Source organism: Gallinula chloropus (genome assembly GCF_964237585.1).
Source record: "Gallinula chloropus genome assembly, chromosome: 3".
Taxonomy (NCBI): Eukaryota; Metazoa; Chordata; class Aves; order Gruiformes; family Rallidae; genus Gallinula; species Gallinula chloropus.
This window is the reverse complement of record NC_140087.1, coordinates 33,598,689-33,622,136: the sequence shown is the minus strand read 5'-3', so window position 1 is coordinate 33,622,136 and position 23,448 is coordinate 33,598,689. Positions and strand designations below refer to the sequence as shown.

General features: G+C 43.7%; 1 protein-coding gene across 1 annotated transcript in view; it reads right to left on the bottom strand.

The window, feature by feature from the left end:
- EPM2A (EPM2A glucan phosphatase, laforin) overlaps positions 1-20,321 on the bottom strand; it is a gene marked incomplete at its 5' end in the record, with an annotated part of 43,125 nt that extends 22,804 nt beyond the window's left edge. The window contains 2 exons of the mRNA XM_084261404.1: positions 4,886-5,060; positions 20,060-20,321. Of these exons, the coding sequence (XP_084117530.1) occupies positions 4,886-5,060; positions 20,060-20,321 (437 nt within the window). The remainder of the gene's footprint in view (positions 1-4,885; positions 5,061-20,059) is intronic.
- Positions 20,322-23,448: the final 3,127 nt, after the last annotated feature.

Genomic DNA, 23,448 nt, shown 5'->3' with positions numbered 1-23,448 from the left:
CAGTCCAGGATATGGTTGGCTCTTTGGGCTTCAAGCACGCATTGTCAGCTCACATCAAGCTTCTCATCCACCAGCACCCCCAAGTCCTTCTCCCTGCAGGGCTGCTCTCTATCACATCATGTCCCAGCCTGTATAGATGACAAGGATTGCCTGAACCCAGGTGCAGGACCTTGCACTTGATCTTGTTGAACCTCATGAGTTTCATATAGGCCCGCTTCTCCAGGTCCCTCTGGATGACATCCCCTCCTTCTGGCATGTCAACTGGTCTACTCAGCTTGGTGTCATCTGAGAACTTGCTGAGGGTGTACTCAACCTCATCATCAATGACATTGATGAAGATATTAAATAATATGGACCCCTGAGAGACACCACTTGTCACAGATCTCCATATGGACATTGAGCCATTGATGACTACTCTCTGGATGCAACCATCCAACCAATTTCTTATCCACTGAACAGTCCACTCATCAAATCCATACAGGCTAGGGATGGGATACAGGATCAAGATGGAGACACCTAGCCCTAGTTATCTATAAGGAGGCACAGCAATGCTCCAAGCATTGCCTAAGTGCAGCTTCCCACTGACATCTGAGACACCCCATAGCATCTGGAACATCTGTATGGGGCTCACAGATATGGCCAACAAGGTCTGAAAAAAACCCATGTTCCTGTAGTGCAGCAGCCAGAGGCAAGAGAGTAAACTTTACAGCATTTCAAATGACACCAGTCATCAACACTGAAGCAACCAGACAGAATATTTAACGCCTCATTATAAATCAACGGAGAATTCATCAGCTTTGTCAGTGGAGTTCAGATACTAATTCAATTCTTCAATTCGCTCCAGAAGTAGACATCTGGTCACCAATGAGTTGCATTGTTATAATACAGACATAGGAATTTAGTTTTCTTACTCTCAGAGTCCTACCAGAGATGACTTAAAGTATATCTTTACATTCATCAATCCCAGCAGAGTTCTGACATTCAAACAACAGTAACTGGGCCTCGTATGACCCAAATAAGTTAACAGAAGTTACATTATCTCCTTTCTCCAGTGATTCTTATGCAAAAAATATACTCAACCAGCTTCCTGTTTTTCAAACAAATGCTCATTTTCTTCACAGGAGAAATGCAACAGAGAAAAGGAAACTCGGCACTCACCCACAGAAAGCTGCTTTAGTGCCTCCAGAAGGTAAGCAAGAAGCATCTGGGTTTTGCCAGGGTCATTCCTCATCCACTCACCTATCTATGTTACCATTTTAGTATGAATCATGAGCACATATTTTGTGTGACTCTCCTGATCATCCCCACTTAACACTGAATTTAAGTTATAACCTACATTACTATGGCAGCATTGAAGGAAAACAACTTCTTAGCAAGCTACAAAGCATTTGTAAAGATTACATCATAAATTAAGTTTAATATGCAACCATCCAGAAACAAATGAACAAAAACAGTATTTCCAAGCACAACAGCTTATTTTCTTTTATCTTTCGCTTTGTTTTGTCTTACAGAAAAAAATAGGGACATAAACACCGATGGTAGCAGCACATTCTTCACCTTAACAATTTGTTGTGTAACAGGAACATCCCACCCACGCCATAAACATGAAATGTTAATATTTAATGGCCTCAATATTTAAGTGCAAAAAAGCTACTGTAAAAACTTACTTCAAAAAATTGTCAGGACCCACAGCTCCTCTTGTGCTGTGACTCCCCTGTTCTATTCTTTTAAACTTAAAGCTGATTGTGTATTTTCCTCTAAAATGTTTAGCAGTTGTAAATACTTCAGTCAGAGATTAGCTATCCTTGTCTGAGGAATTCACATACAGATTTCAGTTTAGCTGCATTTTACATGCAAATCATGTAAAAAACCCTTTTTTCTTCATCAGATCTGGGAAATGTGACCCACCAAAAGCACACATAATACATAGAATTACAGTTATGAAGACAGTCAATTTGAAACGTATTATTAAAAACTAAACACCATAGTTGGCATAAAAGTATACATCTTAAAATGAAGAGGTGGTGATCAGGAATCATATTTGAAAGAGTAGGCAAGAAGTATGGGAACTCACCACTTATCAGGGGTGAATTCGGGAACCTAAAATTGGTCTGAAAATAGAAAACTGTAACTAGCTGCTTTTTCGTCTTGATGATATTCATGCCCGTAGCAACCTAATTCTGCCATCAAGCATCATTGTCTCCAACATATTATTTAAGGATTTTGTAATTTTAGGTGTCATTCCCTTCCTTGCTCTTTTGCAATGCCTTTCTTCTGAGAATTGCAGAGGGTTTTTTACAAATAATAAGGTATGTAACACCTATGAATTAGGAAGTTCCACCTTTCACAGATGGAACTGAAACAGAGCTAACATGCCCCAGATTTACAAATTTTCTGAAGTCATCTCCTCCCAGAGAAGATTACAATAACTCTAAGTTGCTTTGGAAAATTACTGCATCCTAAGTGAACCCTCCTGCAATTTGAAGGCATCTAATTGCAGTAATATCTTACATAAAGGAGAAAGGGACTGTTATTCTTTTCCTGGATCAGCTTTCAGGGATATGTGTTGTTACATGTCCTGTAAAACAAGAGAACACTAACACCACGCAGGTATCAGTCACAACTCTGTAGCTGCAGGCGAGCTCCATTTCACACTTTAAAATAAATTAATTCAAATCCTGCTATGCTTAAAAAAACCCCACATCACCTACTCTCCAACCCGAATGACCAACACAAAGCGAGTTCTCTAAAAGTTTAAACATAAATTCACCGATTTAGGAGCAAATGCATCTGTAGCAAACAAACAAACAAAAAAAACCCCGTTCCCTGGGAGCATTGCTGTCAGCCTCAGCATGAGGCAAAATGATTTTTGGCCACAGCAGGAAACAGACTCCTCTCACCCTGCCTCAGCCCATTTAAAGTTAAGGCACATGCACTATGAAGCAGCGAGGTGGTAGCGAAGGTCCGAGAGATTGTTTCTAATTGTTGTGATTAGACAGGAGAGGAGTGAAATGACTCTGAGGGCTTATGTGGGAGACAGTTTTGACTGAGATGAACTTTCCTCTCCAGCTAATTTGCACATGGCAATCCTATTAAGGGGGGCAACGGAGAGAAAGGGCTCACATCAAAAGTTTTCATTGATAAATCACTTCTTTCCAGCCACCACCATCCTGTAAAGAGCCTACAGCTGGTGACAGGACTCAGAATTCGTGCTCACAAAGCTCCCCGCAGCACTGCCACCTCCGTCCTTGCACAGAGAAAAGTAACCTTAGTTGGATGACTATGATCTGATTGTACCCTGAGCTTTTAACCAAACAGGCAGAGGGACAGGCTCTTTTCTTCTCTTTTGGGTTTTTTTCTTAAAGTGTTTTGTTGTTTGTGGGTTTTTTCTTTCTTTTTGGTGATATTAATCTCCGTAATACTCTTCTGAATCAATAAATCCATTACAAACTAAAGGCATTTTCATCAGCTCACTTCAGCTGCTTTGCCAAAAAAAAAAAAAAAACCAAGAAAAAAAGAAAAAAAAAAAGCTTAATTAGCCTGTATTTTTGAGCTCCTTTGTTATAACCAGCAGAATGGTGGATCTGCCCCCAACTGTTAATAATTAAAAAGTCATTTAAGGCTGCATATCTTCAAAGTATTAAAAATAATTATGCAGCAGGACTCTTACAGGGTATGCTGCCTAAATGCAGCTCATAGAAATGAGGATTACAGAAGATGTATCCGTAAGGTTGCCTCGCAATGAAGTTACCTGAGAGGGGAATGGAGGAGGAGATCCTCATCTGGAAAAGACCGTGCAACTCAAAAAAAATTCTTAAATGTTCTTTAGAGGAATCTGTGGCTTTTTACCTAAGCTTGGAAACATGCAGCCATGCAGATAAGGCAGTTTTAAATGGATCACTGCTGCCTCTGGAAAGGAAGATAAGTTAGCCTCTGGTACTCAGATAGTCGCTTTCTGACAGTCGTTCTTTTTGCTCACACTTCCTCTGCCAAGCAAAGATTATTTGGGATTGACAAGCCTGTGCTTTGAAATAAACAAGATCTTCTTCTCTGATAGGGTGTTGGAAACAGAGGCTTAAGATACAGATAAAGGTATACTCTGACAGGTGCATTGTACAGGTTGAGGGAGTCTCAGGGAAAAGTTGGTACCACATGGACACCTACATATACATAACAGCGATTATGAATCCATGCTGTTCCAAAGGATACTGAGAGAAGGATACCCCTCCCTCATACACTGAAATTATGATGAGAAAAAGACAATTCCTCTTCCTACCCTGTGGGAGGGTGGAGACAATGAGGAGACAAGACACAGAGGTTGATGTAGCTGAAACAGTAATCTGGAGAAACTCACACAAGTGACAGTGTGACACCCTAAAATTGAGATGCTGGGATATCTTCTTTTTGTTTCCCAGGAGATGTTCTTCAGCAAAATAATCCCAAACCAAACTATCACATACATGTACATACATACATTAGGAAAAATTCCTTCACCAAAAGGGTTGTCAGGCATTGGAACAGGCTGCCCAGGGAGGTGGTTGAGTCACTGACCCTGGATATATTTAAAAGACGTGTAGATGAGGTATTTAGAGATATGGTTTAGTGGAGGACAGATATGGTTGGACTCAATGATCTTAAAGGTCTTTTCCAACCTAGTGATTCTATGATATGTGATACACCTGTGCTGGCTACAGGTTTCCTTGAATTGAGAATCTCTCCTTTTTATTACCAATAGCGAGATTTAATTGCAAAGAGGTGTCAAACCTTTGTAAGGCTTGTTACATACATACTACCATTCACCACTTCAAAGTCTGCTGATACTATGTCAGTACAGATTTTCTGTTTGAATATTTGATGCTAGCCAAGCCCTGCACTTTTCTTTTACCTGGAGTAATGGATAGCTTGGTGTCCTGCAATATTAAAATAGAAGTCAGTTGTATGTTTCATCTCATCAGTATGTCCAGAGACTTCAATCCAGTGTGCTATTGGGAGGCAGTAAACTCCATCTACTATGTTGCTCTGGTTGTAAACACAGCTTCGGTCATGATGGGGCCCATTCCCTAGAACAGAAGAAAGGACAATTGTAGGTTGTGTATCCAGAAATTCTTCTGAGAGATTCGCAGAAAATGTGAGCTGATTATTTAAGGCAAGGAGCGTCAGCTGCCTGTTCAGTCTGTACTTCTCATGACACATTAGTCACACCTGAAATAGTTGTAACAGAATCAGGGCCACAAAGCAAGTGTACAGCATTAAAATCAATCTTTGCAAATGACTTAAAAAACATTAAAGTTGTATATGACTTTCAAATCATCACCCTTGGCACTTAAATCTCAAGAATAATTAATTTCATTTATGTTCCTCACTTGATGTCTGATATATTTAACATTTCTGCCATGTGACCTTCCTCATGGGGGTTCAGCTTGCTGTGGCCCAAGGTCTCTGACATGGCACAGCAGCGTCACTGTGCCTCTGGCTTACTTCTGGGGAAATGATCAAGCTGCAAGAAAAACCTCTGGGAAAGCATGCCTGTGCAAGAACAGAAAGCTAAAACTGCAAACAAAGGCAGGACTAGTGACACTGGAGTTAGGACCCGATTAAGGATTCAAAAGGAAAAACACCAATATGGGAAAACATCAAATCCCAGAGAAGAAAAACAAGTGGGTGGCAGGCACGAACCCACCAGCAAGGCAGACCTCTTTCAGGGAGCAGACAGGGGTGGTCTTCCTCTACCACCTTCACAGCTGCCTGGCCAACAAAGGCACACCAGACACCCCATCAGGGCCAGGATGCACACCTATGCCCAGCCTAGGAGCTCATTAAATCCTACCTGACTTTTCTGCTGGCTAACCAATAAACAATCACTTTGCATTCTTCAGGTGCATGTGTCCCTGCCTACCAGGTCTGCTCAAACGCAGTAAAAGTGCCCTGAAGTGACCCAGAGAGAGATGGTCACATTTGCAATGCCAAGTCACCGTGGCCACCTAAAACAGCATCGTCTGAAGTAAGAATTTTTTCTTACAGTTTTTGACTACTGAGTATTATCTGTTAGCCTTTCTTCTCTCACAGCAGTAGTGTGAGCTTTTATACAGAAAACCAATTTTTAATAGCATGCCAGAGCAAGCAATTTCAATTGAACCAGGTCGTGTCATCAATCAAAAGCTTATCTACCCTCCAAAAATTCGGTCCATGTATATTCTAACCCTGCCCCCATTTTTACATACTTAATGTAATACTAATTGTCATGTAGGAATTACTGTGTAGATTAGAAGTGACCGAGTCTACGGCTTGCTTTTAATGTAAACCTGTTACACTTATACATTATTAATGATGTTAGAACATTTCTGAGTACAATTATGCCCAAAGGAATATCCTTGGTTTCCCACTGCACATAAATGCACAACCAGCTTCCAAGCACAACTTTCAGTTAATTTGCTGGAGCAAGAGCATTTTGGGAGATGTATTAATGCAATGATCAGAGAATAAGACTAAAATTTAAGAGAAAACTTCAATCTCCTTATTTCCAGATGAAGTGCAGCACTTTTTACCATAACTGTGAAACATTATTTGTGAAAAAGAAAATACTAGGCAGAAGACTATTTTCTCATTCTATATTGCAGAACATTATGCATAGCATGCAATGGTATGACACCGCTTTTAATAAGGTGAGCAGGACCAGATTATAGCTCCTGAAACTACAAATCTTACCATGTTTTTTTATCTCAAATTTCTAATCATTTACATATTCTTACCACTTTTAAACAATATTTGAAGATAGTGGTATACATCAACAAATACAACAGCACAACAAAAGCTATGGATGTTTATGACACTTAATTGACAATATATTCAGCAAAATCTTTACAACCACAAATAATACATATTTCTTTCCCCATTTTACTCTCTGATAACTGTCTGTAGCGACCCACATCACCATGACCCTGCCCTGCCATCACAAGGCTGTGTCTGATCACTCACCCCTGGGCAGACTTGTCAACCCAGCCTCAGTCCCATCCCCATTGAGATGCCCAATGCCCAGGGCTTTGGCTGCACCAGTGCCCCTGGCTGCCTGCTTCTGGCTGCCAGCGCTGTGGGGTGTCCCTGCAGCCCCTCTTCCCCAAGGATCCACCAGTCCTCACTGTACCCTGGCAGTTTTGAAACATGTTCTCATGGTCTCTGGGTCTTTTGTCACTCCCAGGACTATTTTTCTTTGTACGTGGGCACCCTTGTACTGTTCTGGCTCCTTCAAGGGCTGCCCCTTCAGCTGCTCACAACCATCTCCCACCAGGGTTTCTGCAATCATGATCTATGATCTCTCCCTCCTGATTAATTCCTTCTTTTCTTGAGGTGCTAGGCAGTTCTACAAGACAACAAAGCCTCACTCTTCTCTGTCGTCATGATCTCAGTTGCACGATTATATGCTTCCTACTTTCCTATCTCCAACTGCTGCTGCTTGAGGTGCATATATGTCTGTCAGTTTCTCCTCCAGCTTTCATCCTAGGTCCTTTGCTTTCTATATTCTTCCTTCTTAAATGATGGTAACATCTATGATTTGTAAGCTTTTCATCTTCACCATCGTTCGTTCCCTTACCCAGCCTACAACCACATATGAAAGTGGGGCCAAGAGCGCACTGTCACAAGAATTTTGTTTCCTTTGTTCCCTCAGACAGGCTTTGCCAAATCTCATGCTGAAGAGCTTCCTTCTCTAATTGTTATCTATAGCTGTTGATTTTCCTGCACCACCGAAATTCACCTTCCCACTGTGGCCTACCATCAAACAGGGATCTCAAAAGGTAAGTTTCCATTTGACTGTAATACTCAGGTAACCAATAACAGCTTGCATCCATAAAATTCCTCATGAGAACTGCACAGCTCTTCACTACTCCTTACAGAATATACTGATCTATGAATTAACAACCCTCTTATTGAAACATGACATCTGAGTAACAGAATGTCTATGAATATGTACTCAATTTATTTAGAAATATATTCCTGTGTGTATACATATATTCATGTATTTGTGGTATATTCAACACAGTGATGTAATTTCAGACAGGAAGGACAGAGTGCTACCACCTCCAAGAAATACTAATTTAGAGAATAGTATGATCACACTGAACTGTGTTCAGGAAGCTGAATTCTCTGTTCTCCTTGCAAGAGGTATCAAAGAAGGCAATTACCACAAACCATCAGAATCTCACTACCCAGGCAGTATCCCAACAACACACAAGTGCTTCTCACTACTGTTTGCTTCTGTGATGGTTTGACCCTGGCTGGAGGCCGGATGCCCACCAAAGTCGCTCCATCACTCCCCTTTTCAGCTGGACAGGGGAGAAAATATATATTGAGAGGCTCAGGAGTCGAGATAAGGACAGGGAGAGATCATTCCACAATCAGTGTCACGGGCAAAACAGACTCAACACAGAATAAAAGAAAGAAAACTCTCTGATTTATGACACTGCCCTGCAACCCAGTGACACCAGAGTCGGGTAATGAGAAGCTTGACCAGATCTTAAAGCACCTCCCCCTACCCCCCCCCCTCCTTATCAGACTTCACTTTAGTCATCATTTCACTCCCTTCTCCCCACCATTGTGGCACGGGGAGGGACAGGGACTGGGGAAATGTGGGTTCTATTACTTCCTCAGGAGCTGTTTTCCTTCTTAGCTGGGGGAGGCATTTCTCACACTGTTTCCCTGCTGCAATGTGGGGTCCCACCCATGGGACACCGTCCTTCACAAACTTCTCCAATGTGAGCCCTTCTCCACAGGGCTTTAGCTGTTCACCAGCTGCTCTGGCATAGGACATAAATCATAGAATGTCTTGCAGTCTCTCAAGCAAAGGCTGCTCCAGCCTGGTCCTCCATGGAGGCACAAGCATCCTCCCAGCAAACCTGCTCCACTGCAGATCACTCTCTCCTTCATCTCTATGTCTCTGTCTCTCTCCAGGGGCTGCAAGTGCTGGCAGGGGCTTGCTACAACATGGGTCACAGCATCTCCTGTATGTCTCCACCTGCTCCAGCGTGGGGCCTCTGCACAGGCTGCAGGTGGGGTCTCGGCCATGGGCTGCGGGGGGACACCCGCTCCACCATGGCCTTCTCCACGGGCTGCTGGAGCATCTTTCTCTCCAGCATCTGGGGCACCTCCTCCCTGCCCTTGGTGTCTGCACAGTTTCTCACATCTTCTCACTCCCTTTTCTGGTGAGAAAAAGCAGCTGCTTGGATTTTTCTCCTCCTAAACGTGATTCCCAGGGGTGCTGTGACCATCATTGATGGGCTTGGCCTTGGTAATGACAACTCTGGCCTTGAGCCAGCTGGTGTTTGCTCTCTGGGGCCTACAGAGAGCTTCTGACTGTTTCTGGCAGAAGCCACCCCTGCAGCAGCCCCTTCTCCACCAGAACCCAGCCACACAAAACTACGACAGCTTCGGAAGACACATTTAAGAAATACATTTGAAAAAAAAAGAGAAAATTGTTGTACCAGTTCACACCTACTTGAGTTGGCATAGTTTGTGACAGGAAAACCATCTTATTTTGGATGCCATAAAACAACAATTCCAGGGAACAGTTTCAGAAGCAGAGCCAGGTGACAAGAATTCATTGATAATTTAGAGCTGCTATAAAAGGGCTAAAGATCGAATTTGCTCCTTTTATCTTCCATTTGACACAAAAATAAAAGTCAGCTGATGAAACCAGCTTTCACTCAAGGCAACTGATCATAAACCGATCATGTTTTAAATGGAAAACAATTAGCATCACTTACATGTCTTGTTATATATTTGCAGAATGTATACACCTACAAAAATGGGGACAGCTTAGGTGATGAGCAGAAATCATTAGCGGGATAACCCGCAGCTCTTTTTCCACTCCTATTTTATACCACCTTTCCTCATGAACTTCCTTTGTCTGAAGTAAAGCATAGCCAGCCTCAAAGTGTCAAGTATATTCAGGCAAAACATGGTTAGTTTGGGAGGAAACAGAGCATGTGATGAAAACAGCAGGACCAAGCTCAGCAGAATGTGACTCTTCGCACTGCATGAGAAATACACTGCTGCCTTTTCCAATTTTTCACCTTCTGCTCAGGCACCAGAGAGAAAGGGCAGTGGCTAGTGCAGACAGAAGTACCACAAGACTGCCTGTATGCAGTCTGGACATGCCTACTTGTGCTTGAAGCAGCTTATAGCCACACCAACTTTCTACTCCACTTGAACCTTACATTTGGCCTACCTCACAGGTCCCCATTATCTGCTTTATCTGAAAGGCCAGTGCACCTTTGGATTTTCTAAGTGACTTCACTGAGAAGTCAGACCCGGCAGCCCTTCCCCACAGAAACTATGCTAGCTTTACTGCTCGCTTCTCAAATGCACAAAGCATTTCATCAAGTTATCAAAACCCAGGGCCTAGTGCTGAAGTTTAGTTGCTATACCTGGCTCAGGCTATCCTGACCGTGCTGGGCAAGCACGTCTGTCAGGGTGCCTCTACAATTTCATTCTCTGCAAGCCAACACACTTCCACGACCACAAGTGCACATCACATCTTTACCAGCAACAAAGTGCACACCACTGGCCAGCCCTTTGCACACACCCCTCACACAGAGAATGAACAGCCAGAGGACTGAGCATCCCTGTTGCAAGCTGAGTGCTCCAGGCTTCACTCCATTAGGAGGGAAACAGCCTGATGAAAACCAGTGCTGAGCATGAGGGCACACCGCAAGAACCCTAGGGGAGCTGCACAGCAAATTCTCACCAAAAGGCATCTTTTGGTGCATACACCGTTCATGTAAATACATCAGGCCCCTTACACGGACCAGTAAAGCCAAGCTTACCCAAACCTCATATGAAGGCTTGAAAATGTTTTTTGATAACCCCACTATGACTCCACAAAAGTCCCATTTGAAACCCAGGTCAGACACAGCAGCTGCAAGCCACCTCACCAGGGTACGGATGACAAAAGGACCAGCCTCAGAACTCTCATGTTGTTCACAGCACACATCACCAGGTAGGCTCTCAGATACTTTTTGTATGAAATAAACAATTATTTGGGTGGAATTTTTTTTTCCAGAAAACATGCAGCCATAAAGATTTGGGGGACGAGGATTTTAACAGCATTTCAAGTTTTCTGCTCCTAGAGCCAGTGGTAAAGCAAACAAAATCTTATCTGTTTTCCACTCACCTGTTCATCTTTGCAGAAAAGAAAACAAGCACAAATGCACATCAGGAAAAAACATGCTTCTATAGCCCAAACCGTGTTTAAATTAGTATTTTCCTTAATCTTGTTTTTATTCATATTGTTCCGAGTGGCAAACCATTGGTTTAATTATATGTATTTTGGGAGGCAAATACACAAGTGTTTGAAAATATGCAAAATTCAACCATAAAAAAGGCTAAGTTAAATATCTGAACAGTACTCATCCACATGTTAAATGATTATGTGGGCTTTCCTAACTAATGAACAAAAGGAATTTAGAAGAGTTTATAAGAAGATATAGGTCCTAATTTAACCAAAAGCGTAGCACTCTTTTTCCTTTAATAAAATACAGAATGATTTTATTTGAATTCTTTGTGACCCTTGTCAGCAAAAATGCTTATCTGAGAGAGAGACATAAAAATAAGTTTCTTGGCATTAAATTATAAGGTATCTCATTGCTTTTGCAACCCACCTGTCGCTCTCTTTACTGCGGATGGTTGCACAGTAAAATCCACTGAAGTATGTAGGGAACTGCTGGAGAACAAAGCAACCAGCAGCCCCGCTCACAGCTCAAGCTTCACAGCAGGCTCCTTCAAAACCTGCATGACTGCACATACAGCTCCTGGTTTAATGCATATAAAAGATGATCAAAGTGGCATAGGAAGCAAGCTGGCGGCACAAACAACCAAACAAAAGATTAAACCCAAAGTTCTCCATATAACTGATACACATCCCTGGCAAAAGGCAGAGACAAGAACAAAGCAAAGGAAAACAGACAAAGATACAGTAAGAAGAAGATACCCAAAGGTCAAGGACTGGAAGAAGATAAGCAGGGACCAGAAGAAGATCTTCTGAAATTTGATCTAATCACATACAGTATCAGAATACAAAGAAAACCCTCCCAGTACTGTTTTATTACAGCTGCACAGAAAAGATGAAAAAAGCAGAATCCCAAACTCTTCCAACTGCACAGGCTCATCATGACACAGAAGACAACTGCACAGAGATTGCATAATGTTCTGTAAGAGTCACACCGGTGAAATTATCAGCTTGATCTTAAAAGATAATGAGCAGAATCTGGGTCAGTGAAATCTCTTAGCATCATTAAGTGGTGAACAAAAAAAAACATGAATGAACAACGACAAAAAAAAAAAATTCTCTCCCACCATCTCCACAGAGCTGTTCGTAGCAAAGCCACTGAGTGTGCTGCTCAGGCACAGCTCTCCCAGCTACCGGCTTGTTGCATGCTTCCTGGAAGTTTTAATTTTTTCCTGTTTTTTTTTTTCCTGTGTGAAGGAAAGTATGCAGGAACTCCAGGGCAGAGGCAGTTGTAGAGGTGCCATGTATCTCCCCCCCACAGCTTAGACCCTACACCACAAGCGTATGCTTTCCAAACCACCAAACCCCAGCATGGTCAGCGTGTTTCTCAGTCTACTGCTACCTTTGAAAAACCACAGGGCTGCTTAGATGACCTCAGATATGCACATTAGCTTCAATGGCAACTAACAAATCCGAACAGCAAGCAGCCAGGCAGTTTTCAGATCACCTACTTACAAATCAGTAAGAGCAGAGACTTTTTTAATCTCTGCCATAAATTTTGCATGAACCAGCAGGCTTTACACATCAAGTCAAAATTTTAAATATGCCTAAATATTGTAAGTAATTACATTTGAAATATCAAATTACATGCTTTAACAAGGTAAATGAAGATATTGAGTTCATGCTTAGAAATTCCCTTGGAAGATTTTAATAACATCAGAAGCACTATACACTGCTCTCGGGGTGGAAGAATGGGGAAGGTTTGAGGAACAGAAGATTTAATAAAAAAAAGAAAGTAATAGAACAGGAGCTAAAGGAAACATATGGGGGGGGGAAAGGCCCAAAATAGAGGATTTAAAGGGAATGAGTACTTTTTAGCTTCATAATATTTCATACCAATATTACAACAAAGAAAAGCCTCAAGTTCTGTTTTGGATCTGATCGTCAGTTACCTGAATGTGCCTCTGCATGGTGTCATTATCGGACATTACTCTGACTGAGCCTCCATCACTACACCTTAACAACATTCAAATTAACTTACCCCTTACACCAGATGCTGTCATGAAAGTTTCTCTGCTGCCTAACTGTCTGAACAAAATTCAATCTCTGGTGTCTTGAAATAGTATCTACTTGAATCCTACCAAAGCTGAATTGCTATCGATTGCTAAAAATCAGAGATAGGGGAGGCTGAGTTCCCCTCACTGCAGTGGAGGGAGGTCAGGTATTGTGGCAGGCAGGAGTTCCACCTTCCCAAAGTTGCAGCAAAGCTCCCAAATAGCTGCCCTTTGTTCTCACACCTCGGACAAATAGCGCCAAATAACACACGGAATTCTGTATGTCATGTGGTAACTCTTACTCATGTGCTCAGTGATAGTATACTTCCTCTGCTTTATAACACTATTTTTTCTGCTGTCAATAAACCATTTTCCTTTTAGATTCTGCTAAAAGTAGATAAATTTATTGTATTACTTAAATACCTAAGTAAGACAAAATTGTTAAACTGCCACACCTAATTCACTAAATCCTCCTTCAAGAGTGGTTTGATTTTCAAAAATGTTTCCTTGCATTTTCCAGCCCAAAAGAGATATCCAGGAAGCAGAAGACCATTCACATCACACGCCACATTTGTTTTCTAGCAGACTTAGAGCAGTCCATTCCAGGTTCTCATGTGTTTTATATCTTTGATATATATATATATATATACATATATATATATATCTCCAAGGAAACAACCTTCACATCTATTAAAATCCAGGTTAAATTAGAGATTTTTAGCCCACTAGTCAAGTCCTAAGAGAATTCTTTCTATGGATTTTTTTTAATTATGCCAGAATTGGAACTAAGTGATTTACAAGAAAGCCCTCCTCAGCACTTAATGCTGTTAATCAGCAAGGTGCACTCTTTTTTTGCCTTTTTTTTTTTATCAGAAATGAGAAAATAAGAATTTTCAAAGGCAGCTTTCAAAAACGTGTTTTATTTCTCTCTCTAGGTCTGCTCAGGCACAGGTGTTTCTCAGTGGGAGCTGCTAGCCTACTCCTGGTTTTTAACCAAACACCCAGTCTAATGATATAGATTAAGCCAGAGAAAGGCAACTAAAAGGGAATTCAACTCATGTGAAAAAAGGGTTCTTCTCAGAGAGACAGTGGAAATAATAATGAAAGAAATGCAGATGACAGAATAATGGCTGATAGCAACAAAATGTATAATATAATATAGTCTTCCTAACTGTTTGGAAACTCTCTGTGGCATTGTACTGTACAGTATTGATTGTTACTTTCCATTGTACCAAAGCAGACTACTCTGCTATAGGCAGGAAACAAGCTACATCCAAGCAGTAACCATGGCAAATCTCGACCAGGGTATCATCCCAGTTACTCTACTTAGCACTTCTCAGTGCTTCTCACCATTGAAAAGAAATTCTCAACCGATACTGCAGGCTGCTGTCACTTGGAAGCGAGGGCAGGGACTGAATTGGGCAAGACAAAAGACAGCAAATAAATACAGTATTTTCATAAGCAAGGCCTTTGTGGAAATTTTACCATTGCAACCACAAATGCTTTAATTAGGCTCTCACAGCAGCCAAAGCTGGGCCCTGATTATCTCTGTGGGTAGGAAATGGCACATACCTACCAAATTCAGAGGAATGCGTGTGTATGTACTTAATTCTTCCAATTTTGCAGTTTCATGGGCAACTCGCCGTTGTTTTATTGATCTCCAGTAGTCTGCTCAGCCTAAGTTGCTTAATGCCGATAGGAAGCAATGAAAATCTCGCTGCCAATTAATTATACCACAAACCAGGCTATGTCTTGAGGGGGTTAACCGAGAAAACACCAGGAGCTACTGCACTTTGCAGGTAAGTTTCTCTCCATTCATTAAAGAGGCATTGGGTAGTAGATTTCAAAGTTACCTGCTTTTACTCCCTCCTAACGTTTCCTCACACCCAAGAGGTGTTAGGGCACCCAGCATTGTCCGGGAAGCAGCAGTCCCCACCGAACAAAACGCACACTTAACGCCCAGCTATTCAACTACCAACACCCAGTCGCGGTTTCTGTCCCTCCCTAGTCACTACCTGCTCCAGAACACGACCGGGGTGGAGGAAGCAAGTCAAACCCCTAAACTGTTCTGGAAGGCGGGGCGGATTACACGGAATGCTGTTGGGAAAGGAGGGAGCAGCTGCGGGAAGCGGGCGGCCTCTGGCGATACGCAGGTGACATGGCGACACCCAGCGGGAGCGACACCGCGCGCAGCACCGGCGGGAGAAAACCTCCCCTCCCCTCCCCAGGCGGGAGCCTTCCCTTTTGTTTTCGGCAGGAAAATTAGAACGGCTACGCAGTTCGGGGGTCTGTGGGCTAGCTTTGGGATATTATAAACAGCAACGGAAGAGATACCCATCTCAGTCAGCGAAAATAAACGTTGCATCCACATGTACTCGTCCAGAATGGCCTCTGAGAAGTTGCTTTGTGCTGCTACAGCTTAGCCCTAAATAGCTCAACAATCTCTCTAGCTCAAACGACAACTGGGCATGAACTAGTTCCCATACAGCCATTAAAGAATCTCCCCCATCACAATAAGAAATCATACCCATTCTTTTCCACAGAGTTGAGGCCGAGATGCGAGATCGACACCTAAACCAACACACTGCCACTTTAAAAGCAAGATTCCAATGTTCCTTGCTATCATAACCAATTTCAGCCAGATTCCAATGTTCCTTGCTATCACCAATTTCAGCCAGATTCCAATGTTCCTTGCTATCACCAATTTCAGCCAGATTCCAATGTTCCTTGCTATCACCAATTTCAGCCAGATTTCAATGTTCCTTGCTATCACCAATTTCAGCCCACCAAGTGCTCAACCCTTGAATGCCATGAGCAAACTTTACTCTTGATATTTTCACTAAGTATACTACATCATGAAAAGCTTTATTATTCTGTAAATGTAGCAGTCTTTTTGAACCACAGTATGTTTTTGCTGTCCAACAGATGGCCTCAACTGTAACTAACCAGCCCACGGAAGCATGAACTGCAAACATTGGAAGGCCAACACACCATGCTCCAGGCTGTAAACGTGCTTCCACACAAAATTGCATTGTGCTCTTTGTTTTGAGCTCCAAAGAAACCACAGAGAACAGCAGCAGCAGCTAGGTGAAAACAAGTCACCTGGTCTCTCCTCCCCCCTCCCCAAAGCTAGTGGTGAGGTTTTTTGGAATAATGTTCTGCTCACCTGCACAGGTTGACTGTCCCTTTCAGTGTCAACTGATGACACACTATCTGCAAAGCTTCAAGCAACCACGAACTACATCAAATTAACGGTTATGTGAAAACTACCAACATTCTAGAATATAAGCTTGTATTTATATATATACAAATTTCTTCCTCTTCTCAAAATATGAGGTGTCAATAGACTGTATTCTATCATCTCAAAATAACCGTTTGGGACATACCCTTAGGAACTCCTCTGTCCTTTTATGGGACATGTATCTTCTCTACTGCCTGCAGTTTATTTAGACCAGAGTGAAGGGAAAAAAGTGTTCAAACATAAATTCACAAAAATAAATTCAAGTGTAACTTTCATCTTGTATTTATTTGTTTTGACAATAGGCACAACATACTTTAACTTTCCAAACTAAAATACACACATAAATAAACCTAGTTCCAAAGAATCTACATGCAAAACAAAGTACACAGAAAAACACATAGGATGCAGTTGGGGAGAAAAATATAAATATAAACACACACGTTCATTTATTTTTTCTACAGGATAAACATATTCCCAGGTTCTACAGCTCATTATAACCAACTTGGTTTCCAGGCACTGTAGCACAGTTAAAAACCTCCCTGGATAACAGGCCTTTCTGCTATGTTCATGGCAGGTAAGCAAAACACCAACCTCGTGGAAACCTCACTTGGGCCAGAGAAATCATGTGATTTGAGCCAGAAGAGCCCAATGGGTTGAACTGTGAGGCCCTGGATGGATGCAGGTCAGTATCATCACCCTGGGACAGCAGAGGTGAGTATCTGACCCTTCTTGGGCACAAGAGAGTCTCCTCTCCCACCTCATCCTCCCAGCTCCCTCTAGACACAAGCAACAATCCAGCAACCCTCCCAAAGGCCAAGCCTGCCTTGGCTGAAGGCTTCCTACCAGAGCCCTGTCAGAACCTGAAAACCACGGAACACTGTCCCGTGACTTAGACCCTTCTAGTCCACCAAAACAAATACCCTCACTTTATCTTTCTTTTTCCCCACTGCATTGGAATGGCTGTAAGGATGAACTAAATTTATACACAAAATATATGATGCAACACATACTATATACAGTATTATGAAAAGAATATGCATTTCTAGTGAAATTATCACATGATGTATACTATTTTTTTTTTAAAAAAGAGAGTAATTTTCTTTAATATGGCACATTATTTCACACCCAATATACATTAACTGCTGTCTTCCATAACTGGACAGGAGTTTCTCTGGTTACGGATGAATGCCTCAACTCACAAGTGCAGGGCAAGTGGTATTCTGCACTTTTTCTCTCACTATCCCTCACAAACATGTCTTCAAAGTTACAGATGTTCTGTAACTGCTAGATGTCTCTCAAAGCACACAGGATACTAAAGAGCCAAAGTAGAGCATTTGCTGGTCACCAAAAAAATAAACAAGTTTTGTTCTTTTGTTAAGAGAGATAGCTGTGTTTCAAACTGTGATTTTTACAAGAATAATCAGGTGACAGCCAAAACTTTTACTGACCTACAGTTGAAAGAAAAAAAATCATTACAACAAATGATCAAAAGAAAAAAAAAAAGTCTGCAAGATATTGCCTAATTATTGGATAACTATAACTTACTATTTAATTACTGGGTAGAAAAACATCTTTAAGCTCCTTTCATGTAATACATGAAGAAAAATGAATTTCAGGGTTTAAGCAAATTTGGTTCTTTACTGTAAGTTGTAACTAACAACTTAGAAAAAAAATTGTTGAAATGAACATCTAAATAAAAAAAAAAAAACACAAAACCCTCTGCATTTGGATGATATGCCTGTTCGTTTTCTATCATTCTAACTCAGCAATAAACTCAAACCTCTGAGCATTCACAGCAAGAACAAAATCCCACACAGGTTAATCCCCAAACAGCATCAACAGCATTGCAGTAGCTAGCCAGAACAGAATATGTTTATTGCTCAACAGACTACAGTTACTGAATGCATCCCCAAGGTACTGACAAATAACTTGAGATACTGTCACTTCCCAACTAGACAGGAACCACCAGCTTACAATTGCAGATCCTCTACAGACTGGAACACTCCTATTGTTATTTCTGATGACCTCTATATACACCAACATCACTGGCATATTATGTACAACTTGGCACCTTCAAAAGAGACCCAATTCTGCTTCCTTGGACTGATGCAAAGATTTTTATTCCACAAATTCACTTTTCCTGCATTTCTGCAAAAGAAAAACATGGTTAAAACAGGCAGAACGCGCTACTTATTCCATCTACTAAATAAAACTATTACTATCACATGGTATAAATAGCACCTCATGATGTAAACTTCTGCGATGTACTATTAGTACATAGTCTTTTATTAGCATAAAGAAGAAATAGCAAACACAACAGCTAAGACAACACGCACGGTTCACAGTTTAGTTTATATGACAGACTGGCAGTTTAGACATGTGATATGTATTCTTAAAAAGGGTGAAGAGAAACTGCTCTACAGCGTGTTATTTTAGTGCACAGATTATACATTTATTTTGTAAGTTTCAAAAACCCCTCGCAAATTATCTTGTCACCCGTCTTCCTTTCACCAGGTTCAACCCCTTCCTCAGCGACAGGAGGTGTATTTAGAGCTGCCTCTGAGGCGGCACACAGCTTGTGTGGGTGTTCTCCTTCACGCACGGCACTTAAACGCAACCAGAACAACACATGGAAACTGACTAAAGTTAATTCATCGTCTGGGAACACAGACCAGTTAGAAAATCACTGTGGGAGTGTGACTGAACGTGCAACAAGACTGGAAAAGCTGTGAGGGAACTTTTCCCTATTATTTTACTTTTTCCCCCCCCCTCCCCCAGCAACTCCAACGGTAAAATTCACCAGCCTGAAAATGCCCCTGAGACACTTCAGCTTACTGAAATAAAGGAATAAATCACACTTTAAGGCCCAAGTAGGAAATCGTGAGTACTTCTGGGGAAAGAAAAACCCCAAAAAGATGGACAACGATTGCCTAAGGTAAGAAAAATAACGATAAAATCGTTTCAAAGAACTGTTACCGACCCAGAAGAGGTTCCTCCTGCATCCACTCTCCTCCACCACACGGGTAAAAAACACGCTTTTGTTAGCGAGTGCTACAGCACCAAGTTCAGGGTAGGGCCCGTTTGACGGGGACACCCTTCTCGCCCCCCGGGCGACACGCCGGGGCACCGCACGGGAAGCGGGGCCGCCGCAGCCGCCAGTGGGACAAGCGGTCCCGCAAGGAGAAGAGCTCCCACCGCTGCTCCGCCCCCGCGGGGCCGCCCCCTGACGACCCCGCGCCTGATCCGTTCCCACCGGCCCTGCCTCAGCCCGCCGACCAGGCGCTGACCGGTCCCTCCCGCCCCATCCGCCCGGTGCGGGAGCAGCGACTGAAGGCGCGGATGTCACCCATCCACCCGGCGGCGGCGGTCGGCGCCGCCGCCGCTCCTCCTTCCCTCCCTCCCTCCAGCCGGGGCGGGAGGGGCGAAGGCGGCGGCTCCGCCCAGCCGCCGTCGCGAGGCCTGGGGGGCGCGGGGACAGCCTCGCGGACGGAACGCCGCGGGGGGCGGAAGGGGGCGGGCCGCCGCCGCCGCGAGCCCGTCCGTTACCTTCCCAGAGGAGGTCGCCGCCCTGCCGCCGCAGGAACTTGTACCAGAAGGGGCTGGAGGAGTCCTGGTCCGGCAGCACCACCTCCGCCAGCCACAGCGCCGGCTCCTGGGCCGGCAGCGGGGCGGTCGGCCGCGCCGGTTTCATGGGCACGGCGCGCTGCGGGTCCCACTGACCCAGCTCCGGCCGAGAGCCGGCCACCAGGAGCAAGCCACCTCCCTCCGTCATCCGCGCCGGCAGCACCACACCGAAACGGAAGAGCATGGCGGGCGGCGGCGGCGGCTGTCTGAGCGGGGACGCCTCCGTCAGGCCGCCTCGGCTCTCCGGGGCCGCGTCTGGCCCGCACTTCCGGCTGGGGGACGGGGCAGGACGCCGTGCCCGGGCCGCCGCCCCCCCCGGCCCGGCCACCCGTTTGGCGGGGCGGGGCGGTAGCGGCCGGGCAGCGTTTCGCTCGGACAGGCCTATGCCCGGCGCGGTTTTGTTCGGTGCTTCACGCACCCTCCCTGCGGGGCCGTCTTCCCTCCCAAAATACCGGTTGGGACTTAGAAGCTACCCCGGATCAGACCCCTACAATTAGTGCTGGAGGGGAGAGTTACTCGTGCAGGTCATACTGGGTCTCCAGTCGCAAAAGGCTGCGTGTTACAGATACTGACTGTAGCAAGTAAGCATTATGACTTGGTTAAACAAAGGTACTGCAGTTATTGCTGAGACCCCAGACTTAACTAATGCTGCAAAGGCATCATTCAATGACTGCCATACCTGCTGCACAGCAAACAAGATTTAGCTTCAGCTGACACTACAGTGTCCACAATGCTTATATCTTCTCTGCAGGCAGCCAGTTGTCCTGATTCCAGAAATGTGAAATACTGGGGGGAGGTTAGGAAGCTATTTTAACAAATTCTCTAGCTCCCAACTGCCGGCTTCTGCTTTGCCCTACTGGCTGTTAAGTTGGCAACTCCTACAATGTAGCAACACTCAGGCCTTGCAAAGAATGACTGAGGAAGGGGACACAATCCAACCATTTATAGGGCAGGCCTTGTCTGAATGCACCCGTTTCAGAAGCGTCTAAGGACAGAAACAGAGGAGTGGTAACTTTATTTAGGTCAAGTTCTGGGAACAGGATGAAGGCCTTTCAATTATTCAAAAGAAATACTGGCCTCAAAAGATGGCTGCTTGTTTCCTGTGATCAGGGGTGATGACATTCTGAAGCGTATGTACTGCCAAATTTGTTTTTCTGAGTGCTTTAGTTCATTTTCACTGATCCTCATTGAACTTGTGTAAGTGATACAGCACCACTGCTCCAGGCATAACCAAAGCTAAGGGAATTCTGGCTGTGCTCCACGCTCTTCCACCAGCCCTCACTGTAGCAGAGCTGCTTGTGTGGAACACAGCATTACGTCTTAATCTTCCCTTTCGCTCCACCTTAAGAGTCGAGTTACCCATAACATCATATAATTGTCTTTCAACTATCGAGCCTTTTACTATACACCTTCATTTTACTATTACGGGCAGTACAAGATGTAACAATGAACTTGGGAGTTTACCCCAAAGTTCAAGCTTGACAGTGGCCCTCAAGGCACTCCAGCATATTGTGTCTATGAAAAACCACACGCTCTGACTTGGCTGGCCCTGTGTGGAGCCAGGAGTTGGACTTGACGATCCTTGCGGGTCCCTTCCAACTCAGGATATCCTGATTCTGTGATTCCAGTTGGCCCCAGCTAAGAAAATGGAGGATCCAACAACACATCTGATCGATAGTTTAGTTTTGGGCTGTTGTGTAAGCCTCAGTGTAAAGAGAAGCCATCAACAAGTGTACCTTTAGACAAACATAACGTTCTTTGTGCCTGTAAGTACCAAGTCCTCATCTCAGACCTGGAAGCCATGTGGAACAGTTAAAAAAGAAAGTTCTTTAGACTCAGATGTGCCAAATGCTAGCTTTAAAAGTAATTCGTTCCAATGTCACCCACAGGGTCCCAGGTTCTTGCAGCAAACCTTCTTCAGCATGGGCTTCCACGGAGTCACAGTCCCCTTTCAGTGCCTCCACCTGCTGCATGGGGTCCTTCATGGGCTGCAGGGGGATGGCCTGCCTCACTATGGTCTTCAATGGCTGCAGTGGAATCTCTGCTCTTGTGCCTGGAGCACGTCCTTCCCCTCCTTCTTCCCTGACTTGGGTATCTGCAGTTGTTTCTCTCCCATCTTCTCACTCCTCTCTCTGTCTGTAAAAACTGCTTCTTAACTCTGTTATCCCAGAGGCACTACCACCACTGCTGACGGGCTTGGCCTTGGCCAGCAGCAGGTCTGTCTTGGAGCCATCTGGCATTTGCCCTATTGGACTTGGGGGAAGCTTCTAGCAATGCTCACAGAAGCCACCCCTGTAGCCCCCCGCTACCAAAACCTTGCTGTGCAAACCCAGTGTAGTTTCTAACCAACTGAATGGGGACAACAGTATGGATTACTTTCCCACAGCATTATTATCCAAGAAGAGACTCCAGAGATTGCAATCTTTGCAAGTCAGTGGCTTCATGGGGTTTCTCCTAAGTTGTACTGATAGGTCCTAGCCTCATGTAATTGCCAGCTAATTAGCTTTTATGTCTGGTTTATCATCCCAAATTTGTGCAGGTGGTGGTGATTTCACAGGAGGAGTCACAGAGGCTGTGTACCAACTGGAATATCGACAGTTACATCCTGTTTCTGGAGAACTGCTGTAGCTAAAAGGCTTCTAAGAAAAGGTTTTAATGTGCAGAGGTTGGAGCTGTCATTATATTTACATACACATAAAATGCCTTTGAAGGCATTTTCTGTTGTTGAGCACTAAACCTCTGCAGAATCACAGATCTAACTTTCTACACAGGGCCCTGCTACAGCACCAACCCTGAGCTGAGACTCTGTGTTCACACAAATCCTACTGCTGTGGGTGACTGACCAGTCAGGAAAGTTATGTGCATGGTTTTCTTATGCTGCAGAAGTCCCTCTGATTTCTTACACTGTCTCTCTCTCCCCCGGCATAACATTGTTCTGTTATTTTTGTGAACTGAAGATTTTTGAACCATTTGTTACATTCAGTAAACGTGGACAAAATATTATTCACTGAAATTGCAAGAAAGACACTAATCAGGAAGTTTGGCAGTGTACAGCTGCCCAAAATTCAGCTTTCCAAGTGGAAGATCCTATTTTTCTTCATCATTTTCTTATTTGAAAAGTGCCTGCTGGGTACAGAAATAGCAGACAGTTATTTGAGCAATGTGAACACCACTAAAATGACAGATGAGGTTCCTACCTCCCTGTCGGGGCAGCCCGTGTCTGCAGCATACGTGTTCTTTACCGCTTAGCAGCTTTGACACTGTGGGCCAGTTTGCTGCTCGGCACGACTTTATCTGTTCTCGCTGTACAG